Source organism: Monodelphis domestica, chromosome 2 (assembly GCF_027887165.1).
Source record: "Monodelphis domestica isolate mMonDom1 chromosome 2, mMonDom1.pri, whole genome shotgun sequence".
NCBI classification, from domain to species: Eukaryota; Metazoa; Chordata; class Mammalia; order Didelphimorphia; family Didelphidae; genus Monodelphis; species Monodelphis domestica.
This window is the reverse complement of record NC_077228.1, coordinates 194,312,032-194,326,543: the sequence shown is the minus strand read 5'-3', so window position 1 is coordinate 194,326,543 and position 14,512 is coordinate 194,312,032. Positions and strand designations below refer to the sequence as shown.

Genomic DNA, 14,512 nt, shown 5'->3' with positions numbered 1-14,512 from the left:
CAGGTTACTTACTTGTCAATGCACACTTTAATTTTGAGTTGATAGTTTAACTCAGGAAATTTGACCAATAACCTATTAAAAAAGTTGATACAGTTTCTTAATAGTCACATAGAAACCAATTATATTAGGGGGCAATGTATAAGTCAAAGATTCCCCAAGACAAAGAGAAGTCTAATTCTATCACGAAATCCTTATTTCCAGGTGATTACTTAATAATTTTAATAAAGTTTGGCAAATTCTGTCCCTCAAAAATCATGACATCAAATTACACTTTCATAATCCCTAAACCACTGTCTTTGTCATCTTAAGGTTGGGTATTTGTGGTGTTTGTAGGGAAGTCAAGAACTTAGGGTTATGGAAATCTGTATGAAGAGGCCATGAAAATGTAAAAACAACTTAATGAAAAGTATTAAGGAATACATATATCACAGCTGAAATACTGGTTACTAAACCTGAAACCAAAGGCACATTAACTGCACTTCTACAGAGGGAAATTCTGAGGGTGGCAAGGCAAAACCCTGACCTACCTGCTCAAGGACAAAAGTGTGAAATTAATACTCCCACTTACAAGTCTCATTGGTGTCTGCAAGGTGACATTTACTCCAACCTTCAATAAACTAATAATCAAAGAAGAATAGCAGTTTCTTTAGCAGCTAAAAGGAGAAAATCCTAGGGGCCTGCTAGTTTTTTCAACAGCTAAGCATAGATCCTCACCCAGAAAATTGGAAGGGATCACTGGCTAACCTTCCTGGAAGAACTCTCCCTAGAGGATAATATGAATAGAAGGCTAGGAAGTAACCTGCACCATTTATTGTTGTTGTTGGGGGACAGTGAAGTTATCATTGGAAACACTGGGAATCTTGCCAACTGGCCTAGAATCATAGGTATGTGCCAGGATGGATTTGAGGGGGGCTCACTCTTGCTCCTCACACTGATGTCAAATGAAAAGCCACCCATCTGGAAATAGAGAATCTTTTCCAGGTAATGCTTCTGCCTCCACCCTAAAAACAGCCAGACATGACCCACCTGACTTTGGTAGTGAACTGAACACCCGTCTTGATGACCAAGGGCCGATCAGGGTGCATAGGCATGCAGGGCTGCCGCTCCACAACAAAGGCACTAAAAAGAGATTAGGGCAGGGAGAAGAGAAGCAGCTTAGATAGAGGTTAAATTTGAGGCCCTCCTCACTTCAGGCTGAATAAACTGGGAATGACTTCTCCTAGATGACAAAGTCTCCATTACCTTTTCATTAAATTCCTAAACAGCTCCACAATTCTCTCTTCCAGCATCGGTCGGTGTTGGACAATGGGGTCCCCTTTGTAGGAAACTTTCTGTTGTAATTCTTCTAGCTTCTTTATCTGCTGTCGAGTCTGAAGCTGAGATTCAGCTAAGGAAGTTATCCTGCAGACAATATCAGTGACTCCAAGTTACATTAGTAGGGATGGAGATTTTGTGTATAGATGAATTTTCAAGGAGATAGGAAAAGAAAGGCTAAGGTATAAATACCATCCCAAAACTCCCCACACTGCAATAAGCCCCTGTCTGTTGACTGCAATTACTTTGTAATTTAAAAAATTTAAAAATTTAAATTTAAAAAATATAAAAGGGAATCTTTGGAAATCTTTTATTTGAGATCAAAGCTTATATTGAGAGGCATTATGAAGCTTGCACTTAAAAATTATTTACAAAACTGAACCCCGGGATCCAAGGACAAAGGATTTGAAATTTAGGGTAGTATTTCTCTATTAATAAATCTGTTCACAAGAGGCAACAAAGGGTGGTGGCAGAGGGCTGGCCTGGAGTCAGTAAGACCTAGGTTCATGCACTGCCTGAGACATATGCTAGCTGAATGATCATAGGCAAATACCTTAGCCTCTCAGTATCCCCAGAGTTGTTAGAGGTAGGGGTATTACAGTGGGAAGTGTGCTGGGCCTGGAGTCAGGAAGGTCTTACTACCCACTGGCTGTGTGATCTTGGACAAGTTACTTTACCTGTATGCCTCAGTTTTCTCATCTGTAAAATGGGGATAAATAACCACACTTTCATCCCAGGGTAGTTGTGAAGATCAAATGAGATAATAAAGTACTCTGAAAAACTTAAAAGTGCTATATAAATGCTGGCTTTTATTATTACTATAATGTTGGAGGAGGTTTCCGTATCAGTAGTTCCTTGGAGATATGAAGCCATAATCCAAACAACAACAAATTCATTTTTTCTAAGAGTGATAACATACACACAGATGGGGAAAAGGTCAGCCAGGCTGAATTCACCCTAGAGAAAGTGAATTAATGGGTGAGACAAAGAACAAGTGGTTAAAGACACTCACTTTAGCTTTTTCTCTTGATGGTCCAACACAGATAAAAGGCTCTCAAAAAAACAAAAAACCCAGAGGAGGAAGGCAAGGCAACCCTAGGGATTACTGAGCTTCTCACCAGGCACTTAGCACTCTATCTCAAGTACTTCCTTCCTTCCATTCCTAGTAATTTCCTTTATTCCCTGATACAACAGGTTTTTGAAAACATTTTGATCACAAAACTAAATTCCTGTGTCTATTTATTATTTTTCTAAAGCTAGGTCTTTCTGTGCAACCTAGATATGAAGAGCAGTATCCAAGGGTCTAGCCCCAGAGCTGATCAGCACAAAGTTCAAACCTGCTCCACTTTCAACCTGGACCAATTTCCCCCTCCCTGAGTAGCCTGATGGCCCTTCTGATTGGAGGTTCACCATACTGGTACACGACTAAAGACACCTGATTGGCTTTAATTCAGAACTTCTGATCTGAATCGATCAACCAGTCTCATCATGGGCCTCCCCAGTATTAAGGATTATATAGACCTGCTACCATGTTCAGTATAAATCTATATATATGAAAGTCCCCAGGCTTAGTTAATCTTTTTTTTTTTAATCCTTACTTTCAGGCTTAGTAACAACTCTAAGAGAGAAGGGCATGGGCTAGACAAATGGGGTTACAAATGGGGTTGCCCAGGGTCACACAGATAGTAAGTATACAAGGCCAAATTTGAATACAGCCCCTCTTGATTTAAGACATAGTGTTCTTATCCATTGAGCCACATAGCTGCCCCTATGAATGACTGTACAAGCCAAATAAAAGATCCTTAATCCTGGAGTATTTAGTCTTAATCCAGGGTTTTGGCCTATAGCTCTGACTATATCATAGCACAGCTCTAGGGAAAAGAGCAAAAAAAGTTCCTCCTTATGCTTTACCAGTTCTCTAGGCGATCTAGGCAGATGTTGGGAGGGCCTCCAATACAAGCAATCTGTTGTCTCCTCTTCCAGTCAGCTAGCTCCTCATCTGTGAGAGTCTTCTGCACGTACTCCATCGCTGAAAGAAGCCCTGCTAATTCACTCACAATTCCCTGTTTGGAATCCGGGACAAAAATGGGGAACGTTTGGATATTTTAACCACACTCTACAGTCAAGTCAAAATAAAGAAGCTGTGAAAAGTGGGACATGCAAGGCCACACTGTTACAAGAAAGCAATGCTTGGGATAAGGATCAAGGAAAGTGTCTAATCCTCCTACCCTACGCATCTGGTCCAGGGCAGTCAGCATCTGTTCCAGCTGCTGCATCTTTTGCCTAGTCACTGACTGGTTGTTTCCATTGAGATCTTGCATGTCTGTAGAGGAAAAACGAACTGCTTACTAACCAGGCAACAGATAATCTGTGCTCTAGCAAGCTCTTAGTGCTCAAGTACTGACAAATTCTGATGGACCTCAGAGCCAAAGAGAATAGGTATTGGGAAACAAAGCCACCCTCCAATGCCCTCTCCTCATTCCTTCACTCTCCTATCCTGAATTGACACTTTTTAGAGGATTTATTCCCCCTGACATCTCCAATATCTACGTGCCTCCTTGACTTTTTAGTGTCTTGTAGTTGAAATCAAAGTCATCCTGGAGATTCTCCACCACTTTCATCTTCTGTTCCAGATCCTGAAAAACATTCCATGTGTGGATTTATTTTGGGGGGGTCGAGAGGGGTAGAGAGGAGGAGAGAGGAGAAAGAAATCAATATATTCCTAGAGGGAACTAAAATGAGCCTCTAACTTTCAAGTAAGGCATACAGATGAGACTGAAGTGCCATGCACAGACTCCCTCCTTCGCAGGTGGGGCTCATTTACCTGTACTCTTTTCCTCACATCCTGCAAGTGTTGTTCTAGCATCTGTTGTTTTTCTGTCACCACAGCAGCTGTGGGGTGGTTGGCTTGCCCTCCTTGCTGCCATAAAGGGAAAAAAACAAGTGAGTACAGGTACAAAATGGGGGGAAATCCCACTCTCCATTCCCAGCAGCTCCTTGGAATTCTGCCATACCAGCATAAAACTGAAGCTGTAATGAACCTGGCACTGTGCCCAGCAGCCATATAATCACCCAATGCTCCCTGGGTGCTGCAGGCCTGAGCATCAACAACACTGACAACCAGCAAAAATGTTAACCCCAAGAAAACCGAGTCAGAGGCACAATGCTCCAGACAAGGGGACTGTGTTCTTCATTTTTATCTTTGTATCTCCAGTGTCCAGTAGAGTGCCTGGCCTATAGCAGGTACTTAATAAATGTGTGTTGAAGGAATTCTTGCCTTTAAAAGTTTATATTTGAGGCAGCTAAATAGCACATTGAATGTAGAGCCAGGCCTGCAGACAAGGATCTGAGTTCAAATTGAGCCTTAGATACTTCCTAGGTGTGTGACCCTGGGCAAGTCACTTAATCCCAATTGTTCAGCCCTTGCTGCTGTCTTAAAATCAATTCTTAGATTCTTTAGATCTTAAGCTACTTCATATGCTTATGTATTATGCTTAGATAAGTACTGATTCTAAGACAGACAGGTAAGGTTTGTTTTTTTTAAAGTTCATATTCTAAGAAAATATGTAAAGAGAGAAAAAGACAGATAGAGAACTCATCAGAAGAATTTTTGAAGAATGCAGAAATTGAGCATCTACTAAGTACAAATTGCTAATGTGGATGAATGTAAACTATCTTGTCCTCATGACAGAACCAATACCTGATGGGCTTGGCAATTTGGAAATACCAAATGTCAAATTAAGTGTTGCTTTTTTTTTTTTTAAGTCAGGAAAAGAAATATGACCCTATTCTGGGAAACATGAATTAAGACAATTAATCATACAGCTGGAAATGAACCACAAATATCTTCTGTATGAATAAATACCCACAGTTGGATACACATGTGACATTCCTATTTTTACTTAGTATTCCTATTACAAGTAAGAAGTTTAGAGGATTTACTCTTAAATTCCTTTACCTAAGGAATAGCCCAGCACTGACTTCCAGTATGGGAGCATACTACTAGTGTCTTGGATAATTAGCACCCTATTCTAACCAAATGAGCAAAGCAGGGTCAGGGTTTCATTCTTTCTATGGACCAATTAGGCTCACACTGCTCCAAGACAGAAGTGAGATTGCATTCTTAAGGCTCCATATGTCTGTCTCACAAACATATATAGAGTGATTGCATGAAGAATGTTGATAACTCAGTTCTGACTACCAGAAAACATCCAGAGTTAACAATACATAAGTAGTAGCAAATTATTACATGACAGAGAGTACATTATCAAACATTATTTTGTTCTTGCCCATGTCTCACCTGGGCAGCTGTGGCTGCAGTCTGAAGGAGACGAGACTCCTCCCACAGGCACCGAGCCACAATCCTGGCAATCTCCATTGGCTTTTCAAGATATCTGCTCTATAATGAAGGAGAGAAGGGGTAGGGTTGGGGAGGAGAAGGGTTAGCTAAAAAAAATATGAGTGTAGGCTATTTATTAGTTTTTTTTCCTTTTTGAATACCACAGTAGGAGTATCATCTCTCCTATCTCTTGTTCACAAGCTATTTTACATTTTTATTTTAGCATACTGAGAATCTAGCATAGTATCTTGTACATATTAAGTGCAAAATATTTGTGGAACTGGACAATGAAAGTCATAGATCCTTAAGAGTCATACCATACCCTCTACTGGAAAATAACATGCCTCAGGGGCTAGGAGGAAGGAGGAAAGGATGAGATGTGAGTTGCAGTTTTGTTCTGTTCTTTCAGAAGCAAAGAACTGTAGCTTAAGTTCAAGTACACAGCCTGCTAACTTGACTTCACTGGGAGATTGTCCAAGTAGTACCATATATCTCAATACCACAGGAAATGCTATGTCCTATCCTAGAGCTACCTATTAACAATGGATGCAGCTATTCTAATAGCCTGAGAGTTCCAAGTAACAAAACACTAATGCTGCAGTTACTGAGATTTTGGAGAAGAGTATCTCATCACGTCAAATGGCCAAAACTCTTTGGCTTTCACCTAGAGAAAAAGTAAGTGGAGTAGTATTCTCAAAGATAGAAAAAAGACTATTGGTCCTGTCCTAAAGGTCAAGTTTCTCTTTTCATCTTAGTTTTTCTGCCCTACCTGCAGGAACTGCTTGATTCTTCTCAGGTTGTGTTGATAGAGGACATTTGACTCCTGTAGGAAGCGACTATATTGCTGGTCAATCTCACCCAAGAGGTTATGGAAGACCAAGGTGGCATGTGACTCTTTACTGGCAGCATATGCCCTAGAAGGAAAAACGGAATTAGAGAATGAGCCAAAGAAGCAAAGAGTTTTCAAGCGGTTCATTCAAAAAGAAAAGCACCACCAAGAAGGGAAAAAAACAAGAGCTAATATTAGGTCTTGTGGATTCTAGGTCATGTTCACATTGAAAGTAAATGTCTGCATGCCACTGACAACTTCACCTTCTCCTTAGTTTGTTTTTTAAATATATAATTAATTCTCCTTAGGGTTTACCTACAGCAAAGGCTTAATTCCTGGCTGATTTTCTCTAGTCATCCAAAAAAGACCTGAGTTACTTCTCTTCAGTCTACGCTACCTTGTCAAACTTATATTAACATCAGTTTAAGCCACAAATATGCTGCCAAAATTATTCTCATACTTTAAAGATAACTAGAAAAGATGATTTGATTCCTACTTTTCTGAGACAGCCCAATATTGAATTTATTATGCCTTTCCCTTACTAGATGTCCCTTTTCCATTATTTTTAATGTTTTTTTAATTGAAGTTTTCTGTTTCTTACATTTACCATAGTTTGTTTCCAATGTATCCTTCCCTCTCCTCCTATGAGAGAGACCATCCCATATAACAATGAGAAAGTCTGAAAATGAGTGCAATGTGTAACACTTGTGGACCTCCCACCTCCATGAAACGGAAAGCTAGCAGGGGAGAAGAATCTTCTCAAGTCTCTTCATTTCGAGTCCCACTGGATCTTTATAATACTTCATTTACTTTTGATTTTTGGTGCATGGCTGTTCTTTCCATTTACATTTTTGTAGTAGCTGGGTATACTGTTTTCTTAGCTCTGCTTACTTCATTCTATATCAGTCAGTATGGATCTTTCCAGGTTTTTCTGTCTTCATCACACACATCACTTTTTATAGCACATTATATTCATGTAACACAATTTGTTTAGCCATTCTCCATGTGATGTGAATCTACTTTGCTTCCTATTCTTAGCTATCATCAAAAGTGTTACTATAAATATTTTGGAATGAGGAATTTTTTCTTAATGAAGGTTCTTTGCAGTATAAGTCTCATATTGGAGTTTCTGGTTCAAAGGGTCTATGTATAGATGAAAATGTATATACATTTTATTTGCATAATTTAAAATTTGCTTTCCAAAATGGTTGTACCATTTCCCAGCTCTACCAACAGTGTATTAGTGTACTTATCTTTCTACAACCATCCAATACCAAAAGTTGCCATTTTTTTCCTTTTTACCAATTTGCAGAATATGAATTGACACCTCAGAGTTGTTTTGATTTGCATTTCAAATATTATTCAAGATCTGGAGCATTTTGGTTGTGGTTGTGAATACTTTGTAGTTCTTTTGAGAACCATTTGTTCATATCTTTTGATCATTCATCTATTAAAGAGTGGCTATTAATTTTATATATGATATCTATTGTTTTTATATCTTGGTTATCAAAACTTTATCAGAGAAATTTTATGCAAAGACTTTTGTTCCTCATTTGATTACCTTCCTTCTTATCCTATATATATTAATGTTGTGTATGTTAAAGCATTTCAGTTTCAAGTAATCAAAGGTACCTATTTTAGCTTTTGTAATTTCTTGTTTCATTAAGAATACATCTCTTCTGGGGGCAGCTGGATTTGATTGAGAGCCAGGCCTAGAGATGGGAGGTCCTAGGTTCAAATCTGGCCTCAAGACACTTCCCAGTGGTGTGACCCTGGGCAAGTCACTTAGCCCCCATTGCCTAGTCTCTTTTGCCTTGGAGCCAATACACAGTATTGACTCCAAGATGGAAGGTAAGAGTTAAAAAAAAAATACATCTCTTCCCATAGCTGTGAAAGGTATATGATCTATTTTTCTTCTAATTTTTTTAATAGTATGATCTTTAATATTAAGGCCACATATCCATCTAGAAAGGTATTGTGGAGTGCAGTATAAGGTTTTAGTATAAGGCCAATTTCTGACAGACTACTTTCCAGTACTTTCTATTTTTTAACTAATACCAGATGGATTTGATGGCTACTGCTTTATAATATAGTTTGGGATCTGGAAGTGTTATTCTCCCTTTGTCCTTACTTTTTTTTCATCATTTCTTTTCATAGACTAGATTTTTTGTTTTTGTTTTCAAATGAATTTTGCTATTACTTTAGCAAGCTCTGTAAAGAATCCTCTTGGCAATTTGATTAGTATAGCATTAAAAGTGTAAATTTATTTTGGTAGAATTGTCATTTTTATTATAATAGCAAAGCTTATTTTTTAATTTTTTAATTCATTAAGAAGTGTTTTGTAATTTAAGTCTTTTTTTGTATCCCTTTTATTTTAAAATTTTTATTTATTTATTTATGATTTAAACCCATACTTTCCGTCTTAGAATCAATACCATGTATTGGTTCCAAAGCAGAAGACTGGTAAGGGCTAGGGGTTTAAGGGACTTGCCCAGGGTTACCCAACTAGTAAGTATATGAAGCCAGATTGAACCCAGGACCTCCTGTCTCTACTCCTGGCTCTTGGTCCACTGAGATACCTAGCTGTCCCCCCCTAAAAATTATTTATTTTAAACATTTAAAAAAATTTTCACGTTTCAAATTCTCTCCATCTCTTCCATCTCCTCTGATACCCCCTGAGAAGGTAAGCAATATGATACTGATTATATATATGTGAAATCATGAAAAACATATTTCTATATTAGCCACATTTCCAAAATAGGCAAGAAAAATAAAGTGGGAAAATTATATTTCAATTTGTACTCAAGAGTTTATCAGTTCTTTCTCTGGAGGATACCATTTTTTCATCATGAATCCTTATTTAATTGGCATCAGAGCTTGCTACCATATAAAATAAACCCAGTGGGGTTTCTTAAAGCCTGAAATGAACAAATAAACTGACAAGCATCAAATTTCATTTTACTGGATATTTCTCTGACCTCTCTCCTCTTCCCTATACCACATTTTGCTATACTGGTAAACAGGTGAAGTTAGGGCTTAACTAAGAAAGGTTTCTCTCAACTCAAAGCAAAGCTCAATTTTTTAGGGAGGAGTCATCTGACTCTCAAAAAAGAAGCTTTACCAGTCCTGGCTCTCTATCCAAGGGGCCAGGAATTGCCGCAACTCCATAGGAAAGCTGTCGCTGTACAACTGGTGAAGCTGCTCCAGGTATCGTGTATCGAGCTGCTGCAGCTGGTTCCATTGTGCCATCTTGCTGGAGAGGAGGGTTGTCAGCTATAAATCAAGAAATATATAAGGTTGATGTGAGTCCTGAGATAACTATTGCAATTAGTAGGGAACAGCAAGACCACTCTCAGAATTAGCCAGACTACCTATTCTGCACACAACTCAAAGCATGAAAAGGGAAGATAATATATTTTTCTTTTTTTTTTAAATTATATTTTATTTGATCATTTCCAAGCATTATTCATTAAAGACATAGATCATTTTCTTTTCCTCCCGAAGATAATATATTTTTAAAGAGAAGCCTTTTCATTACTTTGCTCCATCTGGGTGATGCATACACTGATAATATGTCTCCTGGTTTTGAAAAACAATTTTAGGGGCAGCTAGGTGACTGAGTGGATAAAGAACCAGATTGGGAGAGAGAAGGTCTTGGTTTCAAGCTTGGCTTCAGACACTTCCTTGCTGTGTGATCCTGAGCAAGTTATTTAACCCCAATTGCCTAGCCCTTAGCTCTTCTGCCTTAAAATCAATACTTAATACCAATTCTAAGACAGACAGTAGGGCTTAAAAAAGAAAAGAAAAGCAATCATGGTTTCCTCTAGGTGACAATGTTAACAATGTACATATTATGCAAATTTCTCAGGTAATTTAGCATAAGAGAAATCAAGATTGTGTTAAGAACACAGTAACAGAATAAGTTTGGAGAGAAGATAGAAGTGGGAGGCTAATTCTAGTGCTGTACTTTTAAATTTTTTTCAATTATCAAGCCACCTCTCTCCCCATTGGGAAAAAAGAAAAAACAAATACATATCATTGGACAAAATGTTAGTTATGTCCACAAATTTGTGCCTCATTCTGCATATTTAGACTAAACACTTTAAAATGCATACAAGGATTTATCCACAGCCTTTAACAACTCAATTTTAAATGCTCTTTATTGATGGGTTATTTATAAATAGATAGAATGAGAGTTTCATGAAACCAGTCCTACTCCAGGTTCCAGAAAACATGAATGAAACCTTCAGGTTTGAAAAACTAATTTGGCATATTAGATAACATGTTTCAAACCATTCTTAGACCAATCTGGATCATGACAGTGGAAACTCAAATGAGACCACATCAAACACCTGCAAAAGAGTAATGACTAATAGTGCCTTTAACTTATTTAATGGTTTAACAATCTGTAATTATGTTGGTGGGGGTATTTCCTCTACCAACATGGATCACAACCTTGTGAATCCTCAGCAGATGGTCTTCATGATTTCCTACAGCTAAAATATGTATCTTTCTGTAGCCAAACTGGTGATGAGCCTCTCTGAAATCAGACAGGCTGATCCTCAGTCCAAAGACCTGCAATATACAGTCTGTTATTAGGCTTGTTTTCAAAACTTTCTTTCTTGGCAGAATGTTGAGAACCCAAGCACTGGAGAAAGCCTCTCATGGAGGGATATTTAAAATGAGGTTTCAGAGTTATCCATGCACTGTTAGACAAAGGAATGCTTCTTCCCTTCTCACTTGGTAATAGCTTTCTCAAGGAGTTTAATCACAAAGAAGAGAAATAAGACAGTAACTAGCAGAAATGGTTGGAACAAGGGAAGTTTTTTTTTTTTTTAAGGATGGGGAGATCACAGAAGTGTTTAATAGAGTTAGAGAGCCAATAAGTAAGAGATGACTGAAGATTAGAGATAATGGGAAGGGGCAATCTGTTGGAGGAGACAGCAGGATCAAGGGTTCAAAAGGCTTGCCATGGCAAGAAGAAAAGTGAAGGAGAAAGTAGGGGTTCAATGTTTAAGTGATGTGAGTTGAAAAGGTTGGGAAAAGAGAGTTCTAGATGAATGGCCTCAATTTTTCCTGTTAAATATGAGGCAACGTTCTTGCCTGGGAGGTTGCAGGGAGAGAGTGCTGTAGACATGTGCTCTCCTACCCAGGTTCTGGACTAGTCAATAAATTCAAACTGCATGAACCTCAAAGAAGGAGAAGTTGCTTAGTGATGTGGTAGGAGGAAAGTATGGAAATGACAATGAAAAGAACAAAGGGTATTCCAACAGTGTAACAAGTGTTGGAAAGGGTGGCCAGGAAAGCAGCTTCATGAAGAGGGAGCCAAGTCTCAGGGGCTTCAAGAAGATGGAAGAAGTGAGCGGAATGTAATAATTATCTTCAGAGGTAGTGACATTCAAATCTTCATTGCCATTGACAATGACATTAATTGACATTCAAATCTTCATATAGCAACTTTTGGGTCAGTAAAAGAATTCTATAATTCTCTGAAAGCAATTCCAGTTTCCTTTCCTCCTCCTGGTTAATTTGAGGTGCAGCTCAATGTCCACTTGTACAAATTGTTGAACAAGTTCTACAGTGTCCATACAAAGGCATGGTTAAATCTGGGCAATTGATATTCTTCATCTACTTGGGTCATACCTATGTGGAAGGATGGGTGTGAGAAAATCAAATTGATTCTGATCCATTTTGTAATTCATTCTATTCTGTATCACTACCAACATTAGTTTAACTACCTAATGTCACATTCCTTTTGTCTTTAAAGTTCACAAACTTAAAAATTCAGTTCTCCTATAAATCACTTTTAATCGGAAGCAGCAATCTGTATAACACCAGCTATTCCTGACCAATTAGAGGAAATCTGTTATCTCTAGACCACTAGTTGTCTATGTACAATTAGAGGAAATATATTACCTGTATACCATTACCTACTCTTCAAGGATGTAGGTGGGCTCAATCAATTGTCATTTTCCTGGTGACAGGATTGGAAAGGTTGTTGCTAGCCCTGAGTTTCTGATGTCCATACAATCATATTGTTTTCTATGTCCATGATGTTTCTGACTTTTTTGGAACCAATCATTGTTTTCCCCATCTGCCTTCTACTTTTTGGAGGTTCCTCCTTTTATCTATAAAAATGATCTATCATCCTTCTCTCAATGTCTTGCTGAGGAGTTGAAAGACTCCCTCTGTTGATAATTGCTAGTCTTACCAATAAATTGATTGTGCTTGGAGCTCTGTGTCTCAGTTTATTTTATTTTCAATCAGGACTGGTCGAACTCCTTTGAGATGATTCCCAATCCCTTACAGGAGGTTTTATAATATTCCAGAGCTTAATGGATCAGCACAATATTATTTGCAAATAAGAGTATCTGGAGAACCTCCACATGCACAGAAAATTATCTCTTACCCAGATTCTGTATTGTATCTACTCTACCACCATGGTAAATACCTTTGATATTCGCATATCTTCCTGCTTTTACCTGGTGTTTATCATCAGATGACAAATGGGATTATTTCTGTTGTTAGATCTTCTAAGAAATCTTGAACAATTTTAATGAATGGATGGAAGATACTTTGTTCTAACAGCACTTTAGTTACTGTTTTGTTCTACCAAATCAAATGCTTTTCATCATCAACAAAAAATAAGTACTATTTTCTCTGTATCTTTCAGTTAATTGTGAGATAGTAAAAAAATAAGGCCTATTGTTGAACATTGCTCATGAAAGCCTGCTTGTTGCTTACTTACATCCTCCATCAAGATGCCTTTGCTTCCTGTATAGATGATTCTCAGAAAGATTTTGTATAGACAAGAGAGGGGAAATTCAGGTCAGCAATTACTAATCTTTTCTCACTCATTTTTTTCAGTATTAACAAGTTCCAATATTTTTTCCATGTCTCTGGTATCTTTCCCTCCTTCATATACCTCATATATTAATCCTTCAAACTGTTGTAATTGTGTTGCATCTAGCAGAGACCTCTTTATAAATTTGATATAATTTGGGTGCTTTTCCCATCTTTGTTTTATTTGCTGCCATTTCTACATCCTCGATAAGCACATCAAAGACTGTGATGTTAGGGATCAACAATAATGTTTTCCACAATTCTTGATGGAGAAAATGGTTTAAATAGTTTTTGTCCATCTTTTCCACTTTTTTCTGTCTATAGTCCTGTTTTCATCTTTCAATGTCCTTATGATGCTACTGCTTATCTGGAAAGCTTCCTTAGCATTCTTTAAATTGGTATTACATTCCCCTGCTTCTCTCTGTAGCATAAGATATTACTAATGCATAATCACCTATTATTGTTCTTCATAACACATCCTATTATGGAGTTACCTTTGGTAACCATCTCTCTCCAATTGGCAAGTAAGTCAGATATTTGCTAAGTTATTTTCTGGATTCTTTTAGTTAATCATGATTGTTATGTATAATGTACAGCTTCCCAAAAGTCTTAGTGCAGCTTTAGACTCTGAGACAACATATATATCCATCTCTTTATATCTATATCTCTATTACTTTGAAAGAAACAACAGCCATTAGACTAGTGCTCCTATTTTTTTTTTTTTAGCGCAGGAAGCTTATTCAGCTAGAAGAATAAGAAGTTTAAAGGGTTATATATCTGATAGGTTAGAATACTGATTGTGCTGTGAACCTCCTTTTTCTGGGAAAAAAGATATGCTTGGAAGCAGCTATAAGCTGGCCAAAGCCTAAATTGGATCCTTACAGGGAAGTACAGGTAAAAATATCATTGAAATTGCTGCTGCATTGAATAAGGACTGGAGAAGAAAAGGTACCCTTCTTAACTATTTGGCTACTAAGGATCCTATCCAAATCTTTTCTTTTTTCCTCAAGGGCTAGGAGTTGCTATTTAATTCCACTGGTAAAAGATCATATAGTGGAAAGGCCTAGACAATTTTATTAAATTGGCTTGTGCCAAATATTGTTTAAACTGAAGGATTCTATTACTGCAAAAATTGAGAACCAGTACTCTCATAAAGTCCAAGTAGGAAGATTTTCAAATGTTCAGTT

At 37.7% G+C, this 14,512-nt stretch overlaps 1 protein-coding gene across 4 annotated transcripts in view; it reads right to left on the bottom strand.

Moving 5' to 3' along the window:
- Positions 1 to 14,512, bottom strand: part of STAT3 (signal transducer and activator of transcription 3) — a 68,426-nt gene that overhangs the window by 14,859 nt on the left and 39,055 nt on the right. For all 4 annotated transcript variants that reach the window (XM_056816738.1, XM_056816740.1, XM_056816739.1 and 1 more), the window contains exons 2-11: positions 9,604 to 9,755; positions 6,423 to 6,567; positions 5,615 to 5,713; positions 4,139 to 4,234; positions 3,869 to 3,950; positions 3,543 to 3,637; positions 3,226 to 3,377; positions 1,243 to 1,401; positions 1,027 to 1,119; positions 13 to 72 (exon numbers count right to left, since the gene is read on the bottom strand). In XM_056816738.1, the coding sequence (XP_056672716.1) occupies positions 13 to 72; positions 1,027 to 1,119; positions 1,243 to 1,401; positions 3,226 to 3,377; positions 3,543 to 3,637; positions 3,869 to 3,950; positions 4,139 to 4,234; positions 5,615 to 5,713; positions 6,423 to 6,567; positions 9,604 to 9,731 (1,109 nt within the window). In that variant the 5' untranslated portion in view covers positions 9,732 to 9,755. The remainder of the gene's footprint in view (positions 1 to 12; positions 73 to 1,026; positions 1,120 to 1,242; positions 1,402 to 3,225; positions 3,378 to 3,542; positions 3,638 to 3,868; positions 3,951 to 4,138; positions 4,235 to 5,614; positions 5,714 to 6,422; positions 6,568 to 9,603; positions 9,756 to 14,512) is intronic.